The sequence below is a fragment of the Pecten maximus genome, chromosome 4, assembly GCF_902652985.1.
Source record: "Pecten maximus chromosome 4, xPecMax1.1, whole genome shotgun sequence".
Taxonomy (NCBI): Eukaryota; Metazoa; Mollusca; class Bivalvia; order Pectinida; family Pectinidae; genus Pecten; species Pecten maximus.
This window is the reverse complement of record NC_047018.1, coordinates 32,610,984-32,632,483: the sequence shown is the minus strand read 5'-3', so window position 1 is coordinate 32,632,483 and position 21,500 is coordinate 32,610,984. Positions and strand designations below refer to the sequence as shown.

The window sequence follows — 21,500 nt, the reverse complement described above, 5'->3', positions numbered from 1 at the left end:
AAAGTTTACACACAGCACACAAGGGAACCATGTTATTATGGATATTTCCTGTTATAATATACATGCAGTGTTTTGCAAATTAACTTCATATGAATCAGAATGCATAACAAAGGAAATTAAACCCTCACAAAAAATAATGATTTTTCAGTTCAATGTAGCATCACAAGATTGGAATGGTCAAATAAACTGTCAGTCATATACAACATGTAATAGGAATCTTTGCTGATGACTTCCTGCGAAATACATTTAATCCTTTCAAACCCAAGTAACTTTATGGACTCTGCCATTCATTCATCATTTGAAGTCCAATATAGTCAGTAGGGGTGGAAGGGTTAAACATCGAACTGCCTTGCTATGGTATCTATTTGAATTATAGATGACACAGATTTGCAGGCAAACATATTATGTGTTAGTGCAATATGTAGTGTTTGCTTTCAGAGCTTTGTCATTCATATCTACTATAAATCATAGCAATGCTGCAGTCCAACACTTATATGTCAGTCCCTTTGCCAACTGCTGTACTACATAGGTTCTTACTTTATTTAAAACAATTTATTCAATACCAGCAACATGACTGAAGGTTAGCATTTTGACAGTGAACTGTCCTTGTTGTCATGGCAACAATGACATCATAATGCACACACACATTGCTTTTATAGTCTATAGCTGACAGATTAAACAACTCTAAGTACTGCTTAAATATCAACAATTACTTCTATTAAATAAAAATTCTGTACCAAGCTTTTTTTTTTTGCATTTTGAATTGAAAAAGATTTATACAAAACTTTTCCAGATTCAAATTGTTTTCCTGTTCTTTTTGTTTTTGTCTTTGTGGAGTAGTTCAGACATAAAGGTGATCACATGAGTATTACTCTTAAGAGTTGACGCCCCAGTCATACTCCATGTAGTTGACACGATACTTCTTGCTGTCTAACAGTTCTGTAAGTTGAGATTTTCTGTCGCCCTCAGGAAGATGAGCCTGGATCCAATGTAACACCTGGTAAGGTAAGCAAAATTCTCATTAAAGTTTTAGCTATATAATTCATTGTAGAAAACAAGGAAGATGAATACTTCATTTAATCCATTTCATCTAAAAGAGGTCTTAGAAACATTTAATCCATTTCATCATCAATGCCAATAGTCTACTTGACTATTAATAAAACACGGACTCAATATTGATGTCATCAAACTGATCTACTTTTGGTACATGACATACCACCTCACCTAGATGAATACATGGTCCAGTGACAAGTCGTGCAGGAGATAGAGCCAGTCAAGGACAGAATGATAAAGGAGGGAATGACAGATGGACACAACCTAAAACTATAGTAACTCCCCCTTCAGTTATGGTGGGACTATAACGAAGTAGCATAAATAAAAATCATGCTCATCATTTTTTCAGAAGACATTATTGTCAGTAACCAGTTAATATTCATGTTAAAAACATACATTTCACTCACAAATAATGATCTTATTTTTTGTTTTAATCTCTGCAATCAAGTAATATACAATATGTTTTAGCTAAGACTTTCAGAATTATCTCCCTTCTTTTGAAGTACTAACTCCAGAATGGTAATCAATTAATGGTAAAGGCTTATGAAGAAACTATAAAATGAAGCACACAGATCTATTTCAATCTAAACCAAGAAGACAGTATTATAAGATTCTACATGTATGATTTATCAGAATAAGAATTTTTAACATATCTAAACCCTGCAATCTATTGTAAAAACAACTACTTAATGCAATAGAGTTCTTTTTTTGATTTCTTGTCAAAGCCACATTTCTTTGCTGAGTCTTCACAGTGGATTTCAGCATTCTAGCAAAAGCAGTTTCACTTTGACATGGCTATCTGAACTTGGAGATGGTAGAATATATATCTACAGTATACCGAACTCTAATTTCTCGCTTGGATCCAACCAGAAAATTCATACAAGCTATACATAATTTATCTACCTTCAGCAAGGGTCAAGGTCATTTTCATATGACCAAAGTTTAAAGTATGACCATCGATTTTCACAGGATGTTAAAAATTGCGAAAGCAAACAATGTCAACAAGCTACAAATCCCCTCATGTCTCTTGATGCTTACTACAGGATACTGTTATAGATGTGTTATATTTATCCAACAATATGCACATGCCTGGTAACAAGCCTGGATACCACATTTCTATTCAAGTTCAGTAAAAGTCCAACATGTTTTAACACTGTCCTTCCTATTTTTGTGTTCACACCCCGTGACTTACTACATGGAAAATATGGAATACACACATTTTTAACAAGGCTGTTCCGGGAAAAAGACACAATGTCCAAGTGGAGAGTAGGGGGAGGGTAATTGTTCTCCTGGAACAGCCCTCAGTAAGGACATATAGTAATAAAGTTTACCTCTTCCTTGTTCTTGCCAAAATCTTCTTCGTACCACTTTAATATTTTTGAAAGTCTGATCTGCCGTTTCTGCATGTCAATCTGACAGCCGTCATCTCCATCCAGGAAAGACTCGGCGGCAACTGTGAGCTGCTCATATATACCCTGTTGTAACACCAATAAAACAATATTTCTATTGTTTTTGGTTTGTTGTCAAATAAACATTAACCCAAATAACAGTAGACTATAATTTCTCTTACTGCAAAAGCCTGAAATAATGTTTCCATAATCAGCTAATCTACAACCAGAATATCATTCAAACTGTCTTTGTTTTTTAATTTGTTCTTTACATACATGTTACCCAAATAATTTAACATATTTATGCATTATTTACTCTGGGGATAGAATGTGAAACTGTTGACTTACCACTTCCAAACAGAACAAGTAAAGCATATAACAGTAACGATGTATATTTCACTATGTAACGTTGTCAGAGAATCCTGCACTATTCCATAAATATGTTGAAGGCATACCTTACAGTTAGTTCTTAATATAATCCTTTTATAAATGAGAACTTTTAACTAGAGCATAAAGGCTCAAGTTTCAAAATCCTTAATCTAAAGTACATTACGAAGCCTGGATTCTAGAATGCTCAAATTCCAGATAAAATGCAAGATACCTAACTAGAAGGCAGGAAGTGTGATTCAATCGCTATTGGGGTGGTTAGAGTTGATCTCAGGAAGCCTAGACCAGTCACTGTTGTTATGCTGTTTTGTCTTTAGGCAGGTCACTTCATCCCTTATCACTATGGATAATAAGTGACGATCAGTGAGGTAGCCACAATCTACTACAATGAGACCCAACCATAAAATTACCTACGCTGTTCACAGGACTAAAGATCCAGCAAACAAACAAATAAACAAAAATAAGAATTGAATTAAACAAGACCCACCGCTGTGGAGTAGGTTTTGATGGGCGGACAACTCTTGGCTCCACATACGAGTGCAAAGTGTATGAGTGGCTCGTGTTTCTCCAAAGCTACTTTAAATCGTGGATCGGAGTGAGAAAAGGGTCGGGTGAACATACCTGAAAATAAAACAGACATGAATGCAAATTCTTCTTGATTTTTTCAGTATAAGGTATACTGTTTGTTCTTGACTTGTTACAAATACAATTTATAACATATATTTTTGTTCTTCTAGATTTTTTGCAAATACAATGTATAAGGTTTGTTGTTTGTTTGTTTTCTAGATTTTTCCAAATAGTAGTCCACCTCAGCTGTATGCATATGTGTACAATGATTCAATTAAAATAAGCTTTTGCAGAAAATCTAATCATATTGTACTCAGATTTTATTTATCCTTGAACAATACAATTTTACCAATGAACAATAGAAATTTATAACTGAACTACAATATAAATTAAAGTGGGGAAATCCCCGAAGAACCAACATCCATTCAGTGTAGTTGAGGAAAAAGTTTGTCTTCTAGGTCTCAACTACAATTATATGTACACCATATGGCTTGTTGTTGAAAATACTATGTTTATGCATATACAATGTACATGTATACAAAAACCTTTGTACAATGCACCTTTTCTACACCAAAATCAGCAACTAGATATATTTTTAAAACACATTCAAATATTTGTTTCGAAAATACTTATGGTATTGTGAGCTCAACCTGTATACAGTAAACATGCAGCGATGGTAAAATTATGTAAATCAATTTCAGAGATCAATGATCTTACAACTATGTTTCATCAAAATTTAAGCAGAAGGTATACAATCTTACCAAAAACCTGTGATTGTTACACAAAAGTCCCCCATGATATCTCTGTATTAGGAAGTTATTATAACTGTCTAAGGCTATATTGTAATGGTTACATTATCAAAATGTTCAGCACGAAATTCCCAAACCCAAGGCTATGGCAAGCATATGGTACAAATCCATTTCATAATGGAGATTATATAAAACAAAACAAATGCTACAAAATTGAAAACCTTGCATGATATTACAGGAAGTAACTTATAGTCAAAATGTACATATTGGCCAATAATTTTCTAATGTCATTAACTAAAAATTAATTTTGAATTGAAGAAATTAATTTCACATGCAAGTTATCTTCCCTTGACTTACCAACACCCTTCCTGTTGGCACGAAGCACACCATTCTCAATATCCTGGAGAGAGTAGGACTCTCCACCAATGATGTACCGTATTGTGTTAAAAAACTGAAAAAAATACATTTCATTCATTCAATATCTTGAGTGAAAAATAACAGCAGTGTAAGCATAATATCCCTGTATGTACACCTGTCAAGGCCAAATTGACAACTTTCCGGTTTACCTATTTTGATTGTAAATTGTTTTCTGATAAGTAGTATTATGATAGGTTGTGAAAAAACAATAATTGCTAGATGATAGATCTCATACTATAAGGCAATGACTTGATCCTTTAAGGTAAAATTTGTCTTCTTTGCCCTTCCTGCATATCTATATTATCATCTTTAATTATATAGACAATGCAAAAATGAATTACAGTCTATATAGCTACTTGCAAAGAAAAGTATAGAAAACAACAAATCATGAACATGTCAAGACTTTCTGCCTTTATAGGCTTCTTCAATTACATCAGGTTTTTAACACTGCTGATTTTTTCAAGTATTCTTCTCAGACTTTTATCTACATATTTTGTAGTTATTCTGATCTGTTTTCAAACTAACCATTAAAATTAGTTAAGAGAATCAAGGATTCAATATTTTTCTTTTGACTTTCGATATGTTTGGATTGAACCATGGTGGAAGTCACAAACATCCAGGATATATCCTACCTTGTACCTCTGCCACAAGTTGGTTGCAGGGCCTGTAGTAACATTGGCATGGATGACAAGGGCATTGTATATGTTGATGAAAAATGATAGCTTCTCCTCTCGAGTGGATTCCGAGATTCTGACACGATGAAGCTCCTTTGTCAGTTTTTTATACCGCTCAAACTCTGAACTTCCAGCTATGCCTCGGTAATTCACTTTCTGTTACATGGAGGGTAATTAAACAATTTTTTTTTAAACAGCAAACTTGCCACATCCAAAAGGATGATGGGAAGATTATAAGTGTGTTAAAGTTTAAAAGACTGTGTGTTTGCTTTAGTGCTGTGGCATAATAAAATGGAATGGTGTTGAGGTAGCCTTCATTGTTATTTCTAGCCCATGTTTCCATGACAATTGCTATGAGAAATCCTTTTCCACAAAAACTTGTTTACACAATCATGATTAAAATTAAGAAAATTACAAAAATATCTTTAAATAACAGACCCCTCTCATCAAATATAAATCCGTCCAAGGGTTCACGAGATAGATATACTCCTACCCCTCTCATCAAAGATAAATCCGACCAAGGGTTAATGAGATAGATATATACCCCTATACTCTCACCAAAGATAAATCCGTCCAAGGGTTAATGAGATAGATATACCCCTACCCCTCTCACCAAAGATAAATCCGTCTAAGGGTTCACGAAATAGATATATACCCCTACCCCTCTCACCAAAGATAAATCCGTCTAAGGGTTCAGGAGATAGATATACCCCTACCCCTCTCACCAAAGATAAATCCGTCTAAGGCTTCACGAGATAGATGCATCCCTACTCTCTCATCAAAGATAAATCTGTCCAAGGGTCACAAGATAGATATACCCATACCCCTCTCTCATCAAAGATAAATCTGTCCAAGGGTCACAAGATAGATATACCCATACCCCTCTCTCATCAAAGATAAATCTGTCCAAGGGTCACAAGATAGATATACCCATACCCCTTTCTCATCAAAGATAAATCTGTCCAAGGGTCACAAGATAGATATACCCATACCCCTCTCTCATCAAAGATAAATCTGTCCAAGGGTCACAAGATAGATATACCCATACCCCTCTCTCATCAAAGATAAATCCGTCCAAGCGTTCACGAGATATCATGTGTTCCAGCTTTTTTGAAAGTATACCTTAACCGATGACCAAATTTCACATTGTGATGTTAGTGTGAATATGAACTAAATATGTCCAGGGGTTCGTGAGATATTGTGTACACAAGCTTGTGACCTTTGACCTGTAACCTTGATCAATGGCCAACCAAATTCAAACACATGTAGAACTTGATGGCATAACATACCAAATATAGAGGCCGAGCACAAAAGAATTGTTTTCAAGGTGCAATTATTTTTTCATTCACTTTGAATTTAAAGATTAAAAGAAGAAGCTCAAACTTCTGGAGGGTGCATGCATGGTAACATCATAAAGTAGGTAACTTTTAAAATTACATTAACTTATACAACAGCCTATTCTTGTTTTCAATTGGCCATAATTGGCTCTTTTGTCGGAGATGAAATATCTATTTACCAAACTCTGTCAGAGATTCTCACTTTGATGAGAAAAAGACCTTCTTTATGTAATACTTATTATTATTAATTGAAATAAATATACCTTTCCATCTTTTGACAAAAAAGCATTGTATATCTTCAAGATAAGCTTTCGAATTTCCTCTCCAAGTTCATCAGCTGTGTGCAAAAGAGGAAAATATGTGTAATAATAGACTGATGATACCAGTTTTCTTTGCAAAATATTAGGTAGAGCCAAACCTTTAGCTTGAAATAAGTTTATAATTGAAGTTTATCAATAAAACAATTTCATACACCATATTGCCTTTCACTTTGGGCATCAAATTAAAGTGAACTGATACAAACACATCTGCTAAATGTATAACTATGTATTTATCCTGCAATAAGCCCATGATCAAGCACATGACCATAACATAACCTCAGGTTATGGGTTTATTGGTTTGGTTTATTTTGTTTAACGTCCTATTACCACTTCATCCAGGGTCATTTAAGGACGTGCCAGGTTTTGGAGTTGGAGGAAAGCCAGAGTACCTGGAGAAAAACCACCAACCTAGGGTCAGTACCTGGCAACTGCCCCACTTGGGTTTCCAACTCGATTGATATTAAATGTCCTATTTTGTAAAACTCTTTCTTTAAAGACAGTTTGACTGCAGACCTTGACATTAACAGTATAGTGTCAGGATTATCATAAACATGTACAAACCTGGTTTTGGTTCACACTGAGATGTTTCGCCAGCATTCAAGGCCGTGGACTCGTCATCCTCCAATAGTCTGTAGTATTTGTCTGGAGAGTCCTGAAACACTTCCTCACTCTTCACATTGTGGCCAAAGTGTTTGTCGATCAGAGCCTGACCCATATCGACAGCTACATTCCTGTCTGAAAATACAAATGTATGTATACATAATGCGGGCCCGACACATCTTTACCGCTGTATTTTGCTCTAACAAACAATTGTATACAGATGGAGGGTCTGTTGATCTAAATAGGTGCACTCTGCTCTGGAAAAAACACATGTATACATGAGAAGGGCCTGACAATCTCTATATATAGGTGCAGCCAGCTCTTGAAATATAAATGAACATATATACCTAAGGAGGGCCTTATTAATACACTGCAAGGTTACATCTCAACAGGTTCGCAACAGTCAAGAAAAACATATATTTATTATCCCTCAAGTAAATTTCCGTGTATTTGATTGGTCAAAAGACATCTAGACAAACAAGAGGCCCATGCTGGCATTAGTTAATCTAATTGACCCTTTTTGGCCCCACCCATCAATCAAAGGGGTCAGTCAGGGCCAACATGTGCATATCATTAAGCTGTCATCCCATGCTGATAATTTTAAGAATGTTAGAATGAATTCCAATAAAAATCAAACAAATGATTGTCAAAAATGCAATTTCCCTATATAAACTATAGCAAAGTTTTCCCTCTCCCAATAGGGAGAATCTGGTCACTAGAATGCTTTATCAGTAAGATGATATCAACGAAGCACTAATTTGACACCGATTGGTTAAACGCAGAGTTACACAACCTGTCAACATGTCGAGTTTTGCTCCTGTTTAGGAGCAGGATCCTTGCTACAAAGGACTTGAAAAACATGCAATGAATAGTAAAAAAACAGCTTGATGGTTTGCTGCCAGTTCCTTGGGGAGGAAAAGGCATTTGAAAAGAGTAAATTCCAAAGATGTTTTGAATGACAATTTCAGACAGTTTTTGCTTTGATAAGAAGGGAAAATTTAGAAGAAATGAAGACATCTACGATGACTAGTCTACATGATGGACTTTTGGGATAATAAAGCAAAACATTATTTAGCATGTGACAGTGGATATTGTCAACCCTCGGAAACCCATTGTTGGCAATATCTACTGTGTGGGTACAGTGTGGAGGCCTTATAAAGATGTTGTTAGATAGCATGAAGGCCTTATAAAGGGATGGATAGACAGTGTTGAGGCCTTATTAAGGGGTTGATAGACAGCATAGAAGACTTATGAAGCGGTGGAAGGACAATATGGAGGCCTTATGAAGGGTGTGGACAAACAGAGGCCTTATGCTACTTCTGGAGAACATAGCATTAAAGTAAGTTATCCGCATTCTAATTACAGAAGCAAACTTACCAAGCCCCTTTGTTTTGACCACCCAGTCGACAAACTCACGGCCCACAAAGGACCGTTTATAGGTAGTGAGTATCTTGGAGTGATCCTTGATAAGGCCACTGGCCTTCAAGTCCTGCACAAGCTTGGCATACTCATCTGGTTCACAGGTGAAGTCACCAGCATCTGAAACAATTAAAGTGAGACTTAATGTTTACAGTTTAAATATTTACTTTATGCTATCACTACCTATACAAAGAGGCCCATGGGCTCTAACGGTCACTGTTTTGAAATATTTCAGCTAATTTGACCCTTCTTAAACCCCCATCAGCCCCAGGGGGTCAGCCAGGGCCAACATGTGAATACCAACAAGCTATCATCCCATGCTGATAATGTTAACCAAGTTAGAATTTATTCCAATGGAGACTTTGCCTCTCCTTTATCTTTTGAATTCACTGTGAATAAATGATCAATTGCATCTCGAAGAAATGCTATCATTCTCTGTTTCTATGTTTGGTATATGAATCTTTCCGTCTTATGAACAATCAGTTTTAGGAGGCTGAAAGTATTTCTCAATTGTTGGGGTATAATCAGATATTTTATACTTTGAGTACTATTTTATACTTTGAGTACTATTTTATACTTTGAGTACTATTTTAAGCATTTTGCATCAAGCAGTTTAGATGCTGTCAGTGGTGTAGCATCAATATTTTAATCTGTACAAATGCTATTTGTTTGTTTAAGGTTTGACAACCTGGTAACACCAAAGGTCATATTCAGACTCTGTGTACTTATGATGGGGTTCCTCAAGGTTGATTTATAAAGCTTCATGTATCACACTGAGCAGTACATGACAGCATGAAATTAAGAAAACTTACAATGTACAATGTACTGGTTGCATTACATAGATAACGACAAACCAGTCATTAGTGACTGCATGAAAATCAAGCATTAAACAGCAGCAGTTTTACGCTGGCCCCAGATTCCTTAATATTCCTTATCGGAAGTACTTAAGGATAAAATTTTCCATAAGAAAGCATATTGGATTTAAGGTAAAATCTTAGTTGAGATTTTCTTTAAATCTGTAATGCTTTCCAAATTAAAGTTATATTAGGAATATGTTGAAGAACCTGGGGCTGGGTGCAAAAAACTAATACCTGAATCTTTGACTGCGGTACTGGGGTCTGGTATCTGAGGAGCATCACTCCCAGGAGGAGTGTCTTTCAACTCATTAATGATTGCATCCCATTCACTCCTGTCAGTCACCTTAAAAAATCATAAAAATCACATCATCTTAAATCTATTGAACAAAATAATTCTAGGTGTTTGAAAAATATAGTAGACAATGCTAAAGTCAATAAATTGAAAATAGCAGTCTTGCATTAATCAGAAAACATTTAATGGAAATGTAACAAATTCAATTAAATTCAAAACACAAGTTCATGTCCTGACGATAAAGCCCACTGAAAAGCAAGGTGATTAGGCAAAATTGTATTAGGGTGATTCCCAAACAAGAATGAAATACAGAAAAAAAACCAATGAGCAATAAATCTTAACCAAATTGCTATTAGGGAAAGGCTCTGAAAGTACTATCTAGTTTCTAACAGATCGGTCAAACACTGATTGCAGGATAAGACATTCAAACTAGATTGAAATACTGAAATCTGTGTTATAACTTTTCAAAAATCTTCAAATCCAAATTAGTGTTTTAAAATCCCACTTATTCCCTTGTGGTTCTGTATTTTTTTTTTTTTTTTTTAAATTTGTTAATCAAATCCCAAAATACTTTCTTCACCTAAATTTACTCAAAAACTGTCACCAGTCATTTCTTACAACTAACAACAGTTTCATGAAAACTGACACGAGTGATATCGATCTGCACAACCATTTGCTTTCTTGCAAAACATAAGTATCTTGTTTCTCGATATGTGGACTTTTGGAGAAAACATGCATTATCTTTAAACAAAAAGTGATTATTTCAGAATAAGAATGAAAAAAATGTCACAATTTTCTGTAACTATCTAGTGGTCACAGGGAGACTAGTATTATCAGTTGAGAAACTTTACCTACACTACTGATAAGAATTTTATCTACCTGGTATATGAGGGCAATATTTTTCACCCAAAATATGTAAATTCAAACATTTGAAAAATAATATACCTATTGTGGTTTTTCTTTTCATCACATCAAGATGAGTTATCTCCCTTTAATATTTCATCTTGTTTAGTTGTCGTTTTGTGTCACAGACTAATTAACATAGCTCCTGACTAGGCCTACGTTCAGGTTGGGGAAAACTGCCAACTTGTGTACTTGAAAAAATACCATCTTTAGATCAAATTACCTTCCTTTGATTGATTCTCAACCAATCTGACAACCAGTACAAAGCCATGCCATGACGATGATCAACATAGCTCCAACATGACCTCATAGAAATGTAAATGTTCTCAATCAAAATCCTTGCTGTATTTGATTTATTCGCTAGTGCATATATCTAAGCATTCCCATTTTGCATTACAATCACTTCATGTGATCTTTAAAGCTCATATTTACAGACCTGATTAACACTGTTAATAACAATAACATTAAGGCAATGGGAGACTTCAGGGGGGGGGGGGGGGGGGGGGGGGGGGGGGGGGGGGATTTAATGAGCATTTCATATCACATTGATAATGAATATACGCCTGTAACGCCCATATATAATTTAACGCAAATGCGTGCAACGTCAAAACAGGTCGTAGATAATATACTTATATAAATCCATGTAGACAGTCTATAGGACCAGACACATATATAGATATATATGTCTCTGGTACAGTAGGACTAAATAACTACACCGGTCCTGTTAATTACAGCAGAGACCTATATACTATATAGGTCTCTGATTACAGGTACTAGGTCTAATTACAAACATACCAGTTTCTGCAGATCATCATTCCCCCCGATATGTCTCGCGTTGAAGAACACCTGTGGCACGGTTTGTCTACCGGTACGACTTTTCACTTCCTCCCGACATTGCGGGTAGGTATCCAAACTTATGTCCGTGTACGGGATCCCCTTCATTCTGTAATGTATCTTTAGCCCTCATGCAGTGGGGACATCCAAGTATCGAATACACGATCACTCGTCCTTTTATTTCCATGTTTGAAGACGCTGTGGTCCAATATTTAACAGCGAGAACTCTTATATCCGGGTGTCGTCGATATAGTCCTAAAATAGCTCTAGATCGTGTACATAGTAGGTCTATGGGACTCCGGTTGTAAAGCTTGATCAATAAACTCACTCCGGCGGAAACTGCACCTGACAGTCCGCGAATCATGTTCCGCGTTGGACTGGTCATGCGTGTCGGTGGTAGGGGGGGATAACTCTCATATCTATCGATGACTGCTGGTACAGAAATATGTGTCAGTATGAACGGCTAGAGTACTGTATATGGGAAAATGCGATTCACGGACTTCAATAATATATTCCGAGTAAAAATAAAATAAAAATAAATTGAGAGTATTCGGGTATTTACGGCCCCTTAGACAAAAAAATTAACGACTAGCACAACTTAATTCGTGTTCCCAATAAATTCATATTTAAATAATAATTTGAAAAGGGGATAGAATGCAATCTATTACATATTAAGAATAGACTCGGTAAAAATATCCACTCAAAAAAGACACCCCTATAATTACCATAACTTGGAGCAGAAAAACAGCAATTAAGTGGAGCTTAGACTCAGACTTAGAATATCAGTTAGACTATGTGAAATTGGCGATAAAACAGATCATTTCAATAAAGGCCTTTGGATTGAAAGGTTTATTGGGTATATGCAGAGACTTACATACTAAATTAGTGTATAGGTCTCTGGGTATATGGGAGAGGGTACTAGGTACTATAGCTAAATGTCCTCCAAATCTACACATTATCTAGTGTCCTCCCAGTATACCAAATAAGATATTGTCTTAATTGTTTCTTTCTGTGTTACGTAAATACTTTATGTGGACAATCTGAATAAGAATGTCAAAAGTGAAAAAAAGATATACTCTAGTGCCCTTTCCCCACATACCCAATAATATATACCCTAGTGTCCTCTCCCCATATACCCAATAGTATATAACCTAGTGTCCTCTCCCCATATACCCAATAATATATACCCTAGTGTCCTCTCCCCATATACCCAATAATATATAACCTAGTGTCCTCTCCCCATATACCCAATAATATATATCCTAGTGTCCTCTCCCCATATACACAATAATATATAGCCTAGTGTCCTCTCCCCATATACCCAATAATATATAACCCTAGTGTCCTCTCCCCATATACCCAATAATATATAACCCAGTGTCCTCTCCCCATACACACAATAATATATAACCCAGTGTCCTCTCCCCATATACCCAATAATATATAACCTACTGTCCTCTCCCCATATACCCAATAATATATACTACAGTGCCCTCTCCCCATATACACAATAATATATAACCTACTGTCCTCTCCCCATATACCCAATAATATATAACCTAGTGTCCTCTCCCCATATACCCAATAATATATAACCTAGTGTCCTCCCCATATACCCAATAATATATATAACCTAGTGTCCTCTCCCCATATACCAAATAAGATAATATAATAAGATATAAGATATACTCCAGTGCCCTCTCTCCATATAATCATTGTCAGACCCACCGTTGATAACCTAGTGTCCTCTCCCCATATACACAATAAGAAATTACCCCCCCCCCCCCCCCCCCCCCCCCCCCCTCCTTCACCAAAGGATGCTTCAGACAAAAGGTTTGGTCAAATCCACTGAGTCGTTCAGGTCTAGGCCCCTATATGCTATTGTTAGAAAAAAAAGCTGACAGACTGACGACGGGCCATGTTATATGCTCATCTGCCCTCCAGGTGTTCTAAAATAGTCAGATTTAATTCTTATAGTTTATTAGTTCAGTCAATTTATTATTTCGATGTGACAAAATTGCAACAGAATGTATCTATGTCGCTAACCAATAAGAATATATATATTAATAACGTAGATTTTGTATGACGGCTGGGGTTTCCATATGTACCAAGGGAGGTAATTGCTACTCTAAACTTCGCTCGCGGTATATTATGATAGTAAACAATGAAGTAAACAACGATGACCCGGAGATCATACCTACGGTCTGACAGGAAGAAATCAAATGGTAAGGGACATATTATCATTGATAGATATGTATTTTCGATGTTAAATGCATGAAAATGTCCAATTTCTGTGACATTTATGATATTATCAAATTTGTGAAATGCTGTCTGCTGGTCTCAAAATAGGCATTTTATTTATTGGTTAATGGTTATACTCAATCAAAAATCATTTGTTTAATTAAACCTGATTTGAGTCTCAATAGAATATATATTTCATCAGTAGGAATGCTGCATATTTCGATAAGACCATTTTTGGTGGAAATTTGACATTTAAAAAATGCGATAGTTTCGATTTATTTTTCTAAGGAAGCCCATGGGCATACAACATGCCTGCTTGTAGTTGAAGTAACACGCTTGACTTTACACGAGTTATAGAAACAAAGAATTGTTTCTAAGTATAAATTAGAATCAGTTATAATTAACCGATTAATTTTAATTAATTTGCCTTTATCACCTTTCAATTGATGATTTGGAGTCATATTTTATTTTGATTTGACGTATATTTTAAAATCAATATGTTTAATTTACGGTTTCTATTTCTCGTATCAAAGTATCAAAATATAAATACACACCACGTTGTTATACTATTACCTTGTGCTTAAAGATTTTAAAGCGAGATCTGACGAATCATCCGTCCTACGGGCAAAGGGAGGTATTGGGATTAATGAGGTAAGCAAGACACGAGACAGCCAGATAACGGTATGTCCGGTACAGATTGTTCATGTACATTGACCCCGGTCAAATAAAAAAAAATATATTGCTGAAAACGTCACGTCGACACCTCCAATTCCAATTGCGAAACCTTATTTGCGCTCTAGACAGTTTTTTTTTTTAATTCCAGGAACATTTTTTGTTGATGTCATTCAGCGAAGGTGTCCGACCGGGAGAGGGGTTTTGATGTGTTTCCGGTAAGGAAAAATTACTTTCAAACACAAATTATATTATGCTGTAATGAACGTGACCATGAATGGGCATCCCAAATTCGTGGACGACTGGAAACAATTAGTGACTTACATGCTGCCGATGCGGTGTACATGTATCATCATACATGCAACATTAACTTTAGAACCCATAAACAAATACCGTCAGCATTTAGTACTATAGAACACGAGTCAAGGACACCAAAAGGAAGACCAAAAACTCAAAATGACAACTTCCTGAAAGTTATCGGGGTTTCTAGAAGAAAACAAAGAGCAACAGGTTACATTGTACCTTGTTGGACCTTGCAGCAAAAATGACAGAGATATGTGGAGAGGACGCCTTCTCCTCGCGTCATCTAAAGCATCACTTGAAGCAGCACCATCGCGATGAAGTCATTTTCAGTGGTCAACAAGGCAAATCCTGCGTAATTACATTCAGTAAGACAGCTTCTTCAATATTACAAACCTGCCATCAACCAAAACAACACCTAGACGAAGAAGCAGAGAAGCGCGAAATTATCGAAACGGCGGCAAAACTAATTAGGAATGACGTGATGTCTATGGAAGGAAAACAAAATGTGTATCCATCACCAATAGATATCGAATCGGATGATGTAATGTCGGAATATTTACCCGGTAGTCTACTCTGTCTACTGAAGAACATTATACGGGTTAAAGACACAAGACTAAAAGTAGCTGCGATAGGTCAAACCATCATAAAAGCAACCAGACCACGAGCACTGCTAGCACCACTATAGTTGGGATTGGGTGTTCAGCTTCACCAACAGACGGGATCGAAGTTTCTCATCGATGAAATCAACGCGCTAAGGTTTTGTATTTCTTATACAGAGGTTCAGTGCTTCGAGTACAGCGCTCCAACAAGGGACCAATATTGTCGGCTTTCAACGTGGACACTTCGTACAGTCTACAGTCAATAATGTGGACCACAACTCGTGTACGCTTGACGGCAAAAGTACCTTTCACAGCATGGAAATCATTTCTTGCACAACACCCTGATTACGGACACGAACAGTAATGTAAAAGTTGAATGTTCAACAAGATGAAATCAAGAGCACAGGCGACATCGACATCAAATTTCACCAGCCATCATCAAACAAGTTCACAACGATGAAAAACCGTGACCTGAAAGACCTCAGAACTGTTGACAACATCGCAAGACTTGATACATCATCGTCTTTGCTTTGGCTGCTCCGATGCCCAATGCCCGGATGGTCAGGAATCATGAAGGGTTCATATCCGTCATGTATTGGAAGGCCACCATGATAGCAGCAAATGAACTTCAGGGGAGCCCATTCCAGTCTATAATTCTTCGTCTTGGGTCATTTCACACGATATGAGTTTTCTGGGATGCATCGGTTACGTAATGAGTGGATCAGGACTACGGGAACCGATTGAACTAGTGTATGCACCAAATGCAGTAAATCATATTATGAGTGGAAAGGCAGTCAGTCGTGCTGTAAGGGCACACTTCCTGGTAGATACAGCACTCCATGCCCTGCTGATGTCGACATGTTTTGGATTATCGCTGCCTTCTACAGATTTCAACCGTGAAGAGATCGACAGACAAGTACATGGTTAGGATAGTGGGACGCATGCCTTTGATTTGGTTTTGGTTTGGTTTCATTTGTTTAACGTCCTATCAACAGTCAAGGTCATTCAAGCATGCCTTTGACGAAGATGAAGAATCAGCGTTGGGTATTGATGGTGAAATTGCATCAAATCAGGAGGAAAGCAACGAATTTAAGTTCTTGGAGAGATCAACTAATCTAACAGGTCTTCTTCTTGCTGTGGATACACGTATTTCGGTCGAGACATTTTGCAATAACGAGGATTTGAGAGCTCTTGAAGAGAATATCAAACTCGGGAGAGAATCTGTGGAAGATAGAATATCAAAGCTGTGGAATGTTTATTCAAAAATGGTGTCTATCATGAAGGGTTTTATTAGAGCAGAGCGTAGAGAACTGGATACTGCACTTGCAATCTACCATACTTCGCCGCCACAGGACACAACCTATATGTTTACATTCAAGTGTTGTTATTAGTGATGCTGTTTGTTGTTTTAAGATCTTATGCTTGTGAGAAGGATTTCGAAGAGTTCCTTCCCTTTAGTTTACATGTTATCCGAAACCATTATGTTATTGTCTGTGTTAAAGTCACACAATGTATTACTGACTATATATAGTCGATCACATACACTGATAACGTTGAAGTTGGTTTCTAGTATATTCCATGTTGGTGTTATATTTACATCATTCGTAGGTTGGAAGTATAATGTGATAAAGCCTAAGTGGAGTTGTACATATGCTTGTATAATAGTATATATTGTAATAACACATATAGATGAAACTTATTGAATACATCCCTGTGTGATATGTTGTTTGTGGATGCAGTAATTAATGAGAATTACTAAATCCATTATGCATTGTAACATGTACTACACAACCAGGCAAGCAAACTTAGTTTGGCGGTTACTTGTACAAAATGGATTTAATAACGTAAGAATTTTTGGCTTGCCTATTGTTTTGCTACGAAGAATTAGTTTTGATGGTAACGGACATTAGTTTAAAGCTTCTTTGAATTCAGTATGCATTACATGTAAATATGTTATGCATTGGGTATAATCTGTACATGTCAAGTTTAACAATATGTTCATGTGCTGCTCGGGAAGACTCTTTGGGCGATTGAGTCTATCAAAAATAAAACCTACTTTCTTTTATCCAGAAATCACACCGCCGATATGTTCTTGTAACGACACTCTATATATATATACTGTTGTTTGACAACTGTTGCTTATTACTTTATATAATATGCTATGGTGATAGTCATGTGACAATATCAGTAAAATTTCTTCGACAGGCTTCTGAAAGTGTGTTCAAGCATATGGTCACAGGTCAAGGTCACACATAAGGTCATGGGTCTTCAGGATCCTGATTTCAGGATAATTTCATACCCGGGATCAATCTGATAATCTATCATCACAATCATAACATGGATAATTGTTAAATGTTATGGATGAAGAATAATAATTCATACTAATTGCTTTCATTTTCTTTTATCTCTTTCTTTTGGATTGTTTAATCATATCTCCTCTCATTTAATTAATAAACATTAAAGAAAGAAGGTATCTCTATCTCTTTTTGGGATTTAAATGGAACTGAAGACAAGCATACTGGTGATTTTTTTTTTATCTATGCTGAACTTTGATATAAATATCTTACCTGGACTTGCAATCACTCGAAAATTTATATGTACATATACATATATATATTGATAAGCGATATCAAAATGTAAATACGTAACAAGAAATCACGGAGAAATAGTAGTGGTGTGAAAGTATAGGTGAAATAAATCAATTTCTAAAGGCGTAGAACATTAAGAAATTTAACACAGTCTCCAGATAGACTATGGATAAAATTTAATAAATCATTTTAGGAAGAAATAAAGACATGTAGATCTATGAGCTGTCTTTGTACCACCATCCTTATCTAACCACTATGGGGATGGCTACTCAATTGCTAGACCTCAATGACAAAGATGACAAATTGCACCATAATGTTAATCTTTTATAATGTGTCTACCAAATAGACTATTCCATTCCTAGAAATTCACTTGGCTGTACGGTCAGTTATCTAGAAAAACAAATCTATGCCTCTCCACAGGTCTTAGAGTAAACAATGGAAGATGTCTTGGTTATTTGTGGTGTGTTTCCGCCTGTTAAGAATATTCTGGTTGATGTGTTGGTGATCATGGTATAGTGGATATCTTATGACCTTAGTTCCATATTTCCCCATCTCTCTGATCATGTTCAATTCACGTCGAATTTGGAACGAGCTATCTAAAGATAAATTAATTAATGTCCTTTTTGTGCGCCTTGCATGGTGAGGGATTTATTAGAATTCAAAAAATGAAGGTATTGACTCAGTACCTGAAAGGCTAACTGAAATATATCAAAAGCTGTAAGTTGTATGAAAGTATACCCTAAGATGACTCACTAAAAGAAGCAAAAAATGCTCACTGGACAGCTCATGAGTTCTCATTGTGAAGGTGAAAGGATCTGTAGAATCAACAATACGAAGAAACTTTATCAAATGTTCTACTACTCAGTAATTAGCTGAAAAATATCTAAATGTAGAAAGAAATGTTTTCAAATGCAACTACAATGTAAAAAAAAATCAATTCAGGAACCAGGAAAATGTTGGCATTTCCTGTATTCACTAATGAAACTAATGTGCGTGATCATGGTGAGGATCCAATCAACTGGGCTGAAATTGTGGAATGATTTTAGAAGACTTTGAAGTAATAATGTTCCTGGTGATAAAAAGTAAAAGAAATGTAACCTAAACTCAAGTTTTTGGTTTCAGATTTGAAACATAATGACATTACCAATGTAATAATCACAATTAAGAAGTCAATTCTGCGATACGAAACGAGCCAATATTTTGTGGCTAATGAAATTATCAACCATAGTAGTTCAGTGGTGGTTCTGTCTATCATTAGCTTATTTAACTCTGTGTTTAGTTAGTGACTTTGTTGGTTGGTTGGTTGGTTATTACATTCTTAACGGTCGATCAACTCTGCAAAGGTCATTAGGGTAAAAAAGGGTGAGCGAAAATGGGCACAAAATGAAACATCAAATTAAACGAAATATGTAAAATACTTAAATAAACAACCTATATTATTACACCTACATATACAGTGTGAAATGTGTATGGTTACTCATGTCATGTCGTACAGACCGACAGCTTTCAGATAGTTCAAAATTTTGTTAACAGTTTCGAAAAGAGGTTTAAGACTTTTTATGTTGTGATAACATCGTTCTCCTGCAAAGGTTGTAGATCTGTGCAATGCAATAAAATCAGTCTTCCTTATAAGAATGATATTCTGAGCCCTGATGACACACACACGTGTTACAGTATCACGACGATAAAAAAAAAACGTGGCGACACAGCCATAATCGAATGTGGTTTCGGCAGGTATCGATAATGTGTTCCGACAGGCTATACCTTCCAAAATTACCCCTCCGCGAAAAAGTAACGGCCTAGTTCTGTCTCGTGTAAAAGGCGGTACGTCTGTCAGCAAAACCATAAAGGAGTATGCTTTATCTCGTAGAGTAATTGTGACATTTGTCCGTGAATAAAAAAAAGTGGCAAGGTAATCGATGAGTGCCTACAATTTACACGTTATAATTAAATACAGGCGCTGGTTGTTACGATAGATCCAGCCCGAAAACTTCTGGCCATCTGACAAAAGGGCTCGAGTAGGCAGAACGATAGATTCCCGTAACATGATTACAATTTTACCCTGTGCATATTGACAGCGCTTGTCATTGTTTTGACTACTGCGACAGAAAAAGGCAAAACGTATCTTCGACAAAGAACAGGGCAATGTCAAATAATTTTATTTGCATAAATCAGAATTAGACGATGGAACATTCTTTAAGGCAATGCGTTCTAAAAACACGAGGATGAAGTCATGCAGCAAACTCCATGTAAATGGCTATATAGTGTGCGATTTCGACCCATAAGTGAATATATGGTACGGTTTATCACAATTATGTATACAGAAAACTATAAGTAGTCCCACAGCCTTGGCTCACTTTGACGAAATTTTAAAAAATCGTATGGAATCAGAAACGATCATGTTGAAACGATACCGCTGATCATGACAGGACATGAAGATCTTCAATTCATGTGTGTTGGATATTATCATGGTTTACTCATTAAATAGTATTACTGGAACTCTATTCAATCTTATCCAACTTCTAGCTGTACGTAATAAAAATAAATCAGTCTGGTTAATGCGGTTGATATGCTAACGTTTAGTATATATCAATATGATATTTGTATGTGTTTCTCTCCAGGTATATCTATCATTTGGCCCATCCCCATACTATTTTTACAAATTGTATATTTTCCGTTGAAATTCATATTTTTATGTACTTATTTCTAGTTATACCTATTGCTTTGTCCATCCACTGACTAATCTAACAAAGTGTATATATGTTGTTGAATGTATGTTTCTTTATTCCTATCACCAGGTACGCCTATTGTTTTGTCTATCTCCTAACCTACATATTGTATATATGTTGTTGAAATAGATATTTCTATGTACATGCTAATGAGCCGTAATGCTTCAAGTTGAATAAACTATTGAACCTAGTGAAGATATATAACGATGTCATACAAGTCTATCACGAACATTACGTTCGGAATAGTTACACTGTATAAAGGAAATGATACAGACATATTTGACGTCAACAGTTCAGGAATACAACCCTGATGTCGGTGACTTAAAAATCTTCGGTCCTTTAGAAACTAATCTACAGGTGATTAGTTCTATCTTCAGAATTCTAAATTCCAATAAGGATTCCGTAGGGACTGCACTAGTATTACGGCGGGATTCATTCCTCATTGAAGTATATATCAAAATATGGAGACGTCTTTTCCCGTATGTATAGCCATTCTGAACAACCAGGAAGCATTTAATAATGTTGGTTGGTTAGTTAGTTAGTTCTTAACGGCCCATCAACACTGTTAAGG

The 21,500-nt window shown here is 36.0% G+C and overlaps 1 protein-coding gene across 1 annotated transcript; it reads right to left on the bottom strand.

Annotated features, from left to right (window-relative positions):
• Positions 1–729: 729 nt before the first annotated feature.
• On the bottom strand, positions 730–12,170 carry LOC117325864. The gene is given in 11 exon segments (XM_033882361.1): positions 730–997; positions 2,385–2,528; positions 3,316–3,449; positions 4,502–4,595; positions 5,194–5,391; positions 6,836–6,909; positions 7,454–7,627; positions 8,870–9,031; positions 10,003–10,111; positions 11,759–11,902; positions 11,904–12,170. Coding segments are annotated over 11 exon segments (1,614 nt in total). The 5' UTR covers positions 12,162–12,170; the 3' UTR covers positions 730–874.
• Between the last annotated feature and the right edge of the window lie 9,330 nt (positions 12,171–21,500).